The sequence below is a fragment of the Saprolegnia diclina genome, assembly GCF_000281045.1.
Source record: "Saprolegnia diclina VS20 unplaced genomic scaffold supercont1.84, whole genome shotgun sequence".
Taxonomy (NCBI): Eukaryota; Oomycota; class Saprolegniomycetes; order Saprolegniales; family Saprolegniaceae; genus Saprolegnia; species Saprolegnia diclina.
Genome location: NW_008246151.1, coordinates 1 through 5953, shown reverse-complemented (window position 1 = coordinate 5953; position 5953 = coordinate 1). Strand labels below are relative to the sequence as shown.

The 5953-nt window shown below is 61.0% G+C and overlaps 3 protein-coding genes across 3 annotated transcripts; 1 reads left to right on the top strand and 2 right to left on the bottom strand.

Annotated features, from left to right (window-relative positions):
* The first annotated feature begins 75 nt into the window (after positions 1-75).
* On the top strand, positions 76-1140 carry SDRG_15071 (hypothetical protein). The gene is made up of 7 exons (XM_008621233.1): positions 76-182; positions 227-260; positions 312-427; positions 475-591; positions 636-807; positions 851-943; positions 989-1140. Exons 1-7 carry the CDS (start codon positions 88-90, stop codon positions 1052-1054), a joined length of 693 nt encoding a protein of 230 aa, XP_008619455.1. The 5' UTR covers positions 76-87; the 3' UTR covers positions 1055-1140.
* An 81-nt stretch (positions 1141-1221) lies between these two features.
* Positions 1222-3524, bottom strand: SDRG_15070 (AGC protein kinase). The gene is made up of 3 exons (XM_008621232.1): positions 3489-3524; positions 2499-3445; positions 1222-2459 (listed from the first exon to the last, which is right to left on the bottom strand). The coding sequence occupies exons 1-3, from the start codon at positions 3496-3498 to the stop codon at positions 1287-1289; spliced, it is 2130 nt and encodes a 709-aa protein (XP_008619454.1). The 5' UTR covers positions 3499-3524; the 3' UTR covers positions 1222-1286.
* Positions 3525-3690: 166 nt separating this feature from the next.
* SDRG_15069 (hypothetical protein) lies at positions 3691-4908 on the bottom strand. Its single transcript, XM_008621231.1, has 5 exons — positions 4636-4908; positions 4472-4585; positions 4368-4427; positions 4216-4319; positions 3691-4165 (listed from the first exon to the last, which is right to left on the bottom strand). The coding sequence occupies exons 1-5, from the start codon at positions 4843-4845 to the stop codon at positions 3760-3762; spliced, it is 894 nt and encodes a 297-aa protein (XP_008619453.1). The 5' UTR covers positions 4846-4908; the 3' UTR covers positions 3691-3759.
* Positions 4909-5953: the final 1045 nt, after the last annotated feature.

The following is a 5953-nucleotide window of genomic DNA, read 5'->3' as shown; positions in this document are numbered from 1 at the left end:
GGTTTGAAAACCTTTGACATCTAATACCTTTCGACGAAGATATATGAGAGGTTTCTCACACCAGCTTCCAAATATCTTTTTGCGACGATGGACCAGGCAGACCTCAAGGCCCCGCTGTACGACGCGGCCGACGCGGACCTCAAGCCGTCGGTCTGCGCGACGCCCGTCGGCTTCTGGCGCAGGTAACAGCATGCGATGGCATGCGGCGAGGCTCATGCGCGTGTAGCCTCATGAGCTGGGATGGGCACACGCTTCTGCGGGTACGATGCTGATGGCACATGGCCGACGCGCGCTCATGCTGCTGCGGCTAGTACATGCGCTACCTCAACGTCGTGCTGGCGCTCTTCCAGGCGCTCGCGGGCTTCTTTGGCCTCTTTGACTTGGCGATGCTCAACATTACTAGTTTCCTCATCGCCGTCTACGTCATGTACGCTGCTCCGATGGCGTAGGCATGGGCTCATGCGCCGCGCGTAGCATCTTTGCGATGCTGCTCTTGGCGTTCGAGTGTCGGTTCTCGTCCATGGAGCCGTTGATTCGCCGCCAGTTTGGTTTTCTCTTTACCTACCGCGGGCGCACGGCCTTCATCTTCTTGTACGAACGAGCTGTTCTCGCCAGCATCTCACGAGGCATTGTAGCGTCGGCTTTATGGACTTTGGCATGGCTGACGCCATGGCCAAGATCGCAGGCGTCCTCATGTGTCTCAACGCGCTGCTCAACCTCATCGTGATCACAATGCACCCGGCCTTTCGCAGCGGCAGCCTCCGCGCCGACATGGACCCGACCGTCGGGTACACGGCCGGCGAGCAAGTACGTGCGTCCACCGACGTCACCTGCGACAATGACCGTGTAGGAAGCAGCCCAAGTCTTTGCCAACAATGCGCACTTGGCGGCGCAAGCAGGCACATACGCGTTCGCCCACGTGTCGCCCGAGGTCGCGACGCAGGTACCTTGCGCATGCATCCTCCTTTGACTTACGCTACATGCGCAGATCGTCCAGCAGGCAGCTGTGCAGCAAGCCAACAATGGCAGCTACGTGCCACCGCGCCAGAGCTAGATGGCTGTATACATCGTGTAAAAAACAGTGTCTCGACCCCGCTCGGTTGCACTTGGACGGGATGCGGGAGGGTTCTGCGTTGCCACTGCCATTAGCATCTGTAGCGTGCTCAACGACGGCGTGACCGGCGAAGCTGCATCGCTCGGGACCTCAACTGAGCTACCTCAGATCTGCTACATCGACTCGTGTTCGGCGGAGGAACGACGAGAACACATGACATTATGGTGTACGACTAGGGCCCGAACATGATCTCGGTTGGGCGATACGTAAAGTCGACGACGCGCTCGGCTTCGCGGTCGACCTCGTCCAGCATGCGCCACTCGGGCGTGTCGACGGGCACCTCGGTCGAGAACTCGTCGTCGACGTACACCTCGTCCCGGTCCGGGACCCACTCGGGTGCATACGCCTTTGCCTGGAGCTTGTCCCAGTCGATGCCCTCAAAGTACGCGTGCTGCATGATGCTCAACGGAATGCTCTCGGCGCCGCCGAGGCGTGTGCTCACGTCGCGGCAGATGAGCCCTTCGAGGAGCGAGACGGTGGGCGCGCCAAGCTCGTCGGGGACGTACAGGGCCCCCTCGGCAATGTTGCGGAACATGATGGCTTGGTTCTCATCCTCGAACGGCGTACTGCCGACGTAGAGCTCGTACAGGACGATGCCAAGACTCCACCAGTCGCACGCGCTCGAGTACGCCACGTCCTTGCGCGCGGGCTGGCTGCTGGCCGCGAGCACTTCGGGCGCAATGTACGCGGGCGACCCGGCGAGCGTCTTGCTCTTGCGCCCGTCGGTCGACTTGGACATGACCTTGGAGAGGCCAAAGTCGACGAGCTTGAGATGGCCGTCGGAGGCAATGAGAATGTTCTCGGGCTTGAGGTCGCGGTAGATGATGTTGACCGAGTGCAAATGGGCGAGCGCGGCCACGAGCTCGGCGGCGTAGAGCTGCACGCGGCGGTGCGGCAGGAGGCCGTTCGTCTCGCGGAGCGAGAGCTGCAGGTGGTAGCGCAAGTCGCCGCCGCTGAGGTATTCCATGCCCATGTACAGCTTGTCCTCGTTCTGGAACGCAAAGTGGAGCGATGCCACAAATGGATGCCGGACTTCCCGGAGCACGTCGCGCTCGACCTTGAGGTTGCGCTTCATGACGTCGTCCATGCCAAACTTGTGGACGATCTTGATGGCGTAGAGGCGGCCGTCGCGCTTGTGCTTGGCCGAGACAACACGGCCAAACGTGCCGGTGCCAAGCAGTCGGAGCAGCTCAAAGTCGGCGATCGAGAGTGATTTCTCTTCCTTTGGCGGCGGCTTGACCTCGTACGACTCGGCTTCGTCGAGATGAAAGGGACGCGACGTGGGCGGCGGCGTCGGCAGTGGCATCGCCGCGAGCTCTTCGTCTTCGTACTCGACCTCGGCCACCTACGCCCATGTGATACTGTGCGAGAGAGATGAGCGTACCGGCTGATCCGAAACGAAGAGGTCGCATTCGTGCTGCTTGTCCTGCTGCAGGAGCGGGTCGAGGTGGTGGACGCCGAACCGGTAGTACTTCCACGTGCTGTTCTGGAACGTCGATGCGCCCGAGACGGGCTGGATGATGCCGGCGCGCAGCAAGCACATGCCTACGAGGATCGCCTCTTCTTCGGTGCTGCACGTGATGCCACCATGCATCGGGCGGTTGAGGCCGTGGCAGAGAAGCCACTCGACCGCTGCCTTGCCGCTGAACGAGTGCGGGTGCAGCTTCAGATAGAGGTAGTGGTCCTTGACGACGATCTCTTGGCGCATGTGCTCGGCTGCGAGCCAGAGCTGCTTGCGCGACGGCTCGCGCACGATGCGGCAGGCGAGGCGGATACGGCCTTGGACGCGCTTCATGCCTGCGTGCAGCTGCAGGTCGTACCACGCGTGGCGCTCTATGCCGGCCGTGTCGAGGTCGTCGAGCGCGAGGAGGAGCCGCCCGAGGTCCTCGGTCTGCACCTGGCCCTTCTCTTTGCATTTTACGAGCACGTACTTGGCCTTCCGCAAGTTGACGTTCGTACCAAACGTGTACTCTTCGGCGGCGGCCGCGACGCCGATCCCGAGCGGCTGGTGGCTCTCGACCGTGCTCTCCATCGAGCGGAGGACCGCGCTCTTGAGCGGACTCCACATCGGGTGGTTCGATGGCGACTTGCTCACGGGCGTGCGGCGCTTCTCGCCCTTGATCTCGCGCATGTCCTTATCGAGCAGCACGAGCGTGCAGTAGGCGTTCTTGACGTGCGGCAGAAGGTCCTTGCCCTCGATCGGAGTCAGCTTCAAAAGGTACCTCCGCAGCGTCTTGAGCGACGACGCCGACGCGGTCGAGGTCGAGCGCGTGAGCGCGGTGGGCCGGCTCCAGTTGAGCCGCCGGGAGCTGCCCGTGAGGAAGCCTCCATCTACACGCAGAATGAGCCCACGGAGCATGGAGACGCGCTCGACCTGGCTCCATGCTGCTGTCGTCAAAGTGGAACGCGTTGTGCTGCGGATTGACGCCGGATATTCTATCCGGATGCGCTTGCTCTCAAGAGTTGAAGTTGCACTGTCGCTTACAAGCCCCAGTGTCGGGTAGAAGAGCCCGCATACGGGACGCGGACGACTTGATGCCTGCTGCTTGGTCAGATAGATGCATGGACGAAGAAGAGGACCATGAAGCGCAAGGTATACATGATCAACGCATGCAATAGGCTGGCGAGCACTAAGATCGTAGGGGCTACTTGGTCACTTGGGTGAGCGGGTCGTTGAGGTACTCGAGCATCGAGCCTTCGTAGACTCGCACGTCCTTGAAGCCAAGGATCTCTTCGAGGACGAACGCCATGTGCGCAGCGCGGATCGCACGCTGGCAGTATGTGACCACCGGGCGGTCGGCCACAAGGCCCAAGGCGTCGGCGACGGCCGCGATCTCCGAGACGCTCTTGAAGCGACCTGTGCTCGGGTCGATGGTCTTGTTCCACTCCCAGTGCAGCGCGCGAGGAACGCGACCTGGGCGCTGGTTGCCGTTGGCCGTCGCGCCCGTAAACTCGCCGTCGGAGCGCGTGTCGACGATCTGAAATGGCGACGACGCGTCTTCGACAATCGCCTTGATCGCTGCGAGGTTGAGACAGCGCTCCGGCAGCGGCCTACGAATCCTCTTTGTCCGAGACTGGCCAAGAGAATGGAGTTGACGTACGAGAGCTCAGGCAGATCCGGCGAGGATGGCGGCGCGGTCGCCTTGTCCTCGACAGTAATCTCAAAGTCGTTCTGGACCCAGCGCTGCCAGCCGCCGTCGAGCACCTAGCGTGCGATGGGTATGTCGTCGGATCGCACGTCATCCACGTGTACCTTGATCTGGTCGCGGGGCACGCCGTAGACACGCGCAACCCACCACGCCCGCGTCGCGTTCTAGCCATATCGTTTGCATCTGGTACTACGATCTGGTAGCGTACCAGACTGAACTGGTCGTCGTAAAAGACGAGCGTCGTGTCGCTCCCGACGTCGAGGTGCTGGAGGCACGCGCGAAAGTACGGCTCGGGCAGCATCCCGAACGGGTCCTGCGTGTCCTACAGAGCGGCCATCGAAGACGAGTGCAGGCGAGGTCATCGGTGCAAACCTTGGTTGGCATCGGGAAGAGCTTCGCACCAGGCACGTGGCCGCGGCGAAAGCCATCGGGCGACCCGCAGTCGATGACGCGGACGTCGCTTGCGTTGTCTAGCACCCACTCGGGGTCCACGAGCGCCGTCGGGCGAGCTGGGTTGGTCGCGACGCCGCGGCGAAGGGCGCGGCTGAGGCGGCCGGCGCGCTGAAGGTAGATTCCTGCCATGGTTGTCCGCAGATCGCAAATGGCAGCAGCCGGTACAAAATTCGGCAGCACCCTAGATTCGGCACGTCTCCATATAAATATCGGCAAATCCCGATTTTGATTTTGAAACGCTCGGGTTTGGCGCCACCGCACACCTACCCTCCTACTTACTGTACTTAGCCTCCTAACCTTGCTCCAGCTCGTAGCAAGCTTCCTACTCGTCGCCTTCAGCCAGCCAAAACGACTTCCTTCGTCTTGCCGGTCATGATGCACGCTCATACCTGGCGCTGGACAAGAACAAAGGGCCAAGCCAATGATCAAAGCCATGCTCGTCGCGAAGCGGAATGGGGTGACGTACTCGTGCTCAGGCGGACGCAGCAATAAACACATCTGGGCTCTCGCGATATTCGAGGTACCCTCGGCGCTCCAGAGCTTTTTGCCCGTCGCGCCAGCTCGAACCGGAAGGTTTGACCGTCTGCAACGAGGTAGCTGGAGTAGCCAAGGTCCTCCCATGGACCGCTCGCCTTCGGTTCCTCACAAACACGTGGATCTGGAGCTTGTTTGATTCTGTCCGAACTAGCCCTCGTACGCACGTGGGCGACAGCAGCAGTGAGATTGAAACGCGTTGCGTCCAGCCAAGAGCTCGCGCCCAAGGAGACGCTATTGACGCCTCGCGACAGAGTCTCGACGCGCGACAGTGAATACATCCCACTCCAACTCAACACCTCAACGTCCAGCTACAGCACTCGAACGCCTTTACGAAGGATCAACCAGAGAGAGATCACGTCGCAACCAGTACGTACGTGTATAAGCCAGGGTATGAGAGACAAACCAGCAGCCTGAACGACGTCAGGGACTTGGTGCTTGGTGCTTGGTGGAGCCAGAGCTAACGTCGTGTGGTCAGGACGAAAATATGGCAGCACCTGCTCGCAACAGATGCTAGCCCAACCTGCGTCAGCCATCGCAACGGCAGCAAACTCCAAGACTTGGAGCTTTGCATCGTACAGTACCAACAACCAAACTGGTGCGCGCTTCGGTCAAGCTAGAGCCCAGAGTTTAGAACTCTTGGCACAGAGTACCTCGGTTCCCACACTAGACAAGTGCTGGCGACGATGATCGCCGCCTGTCG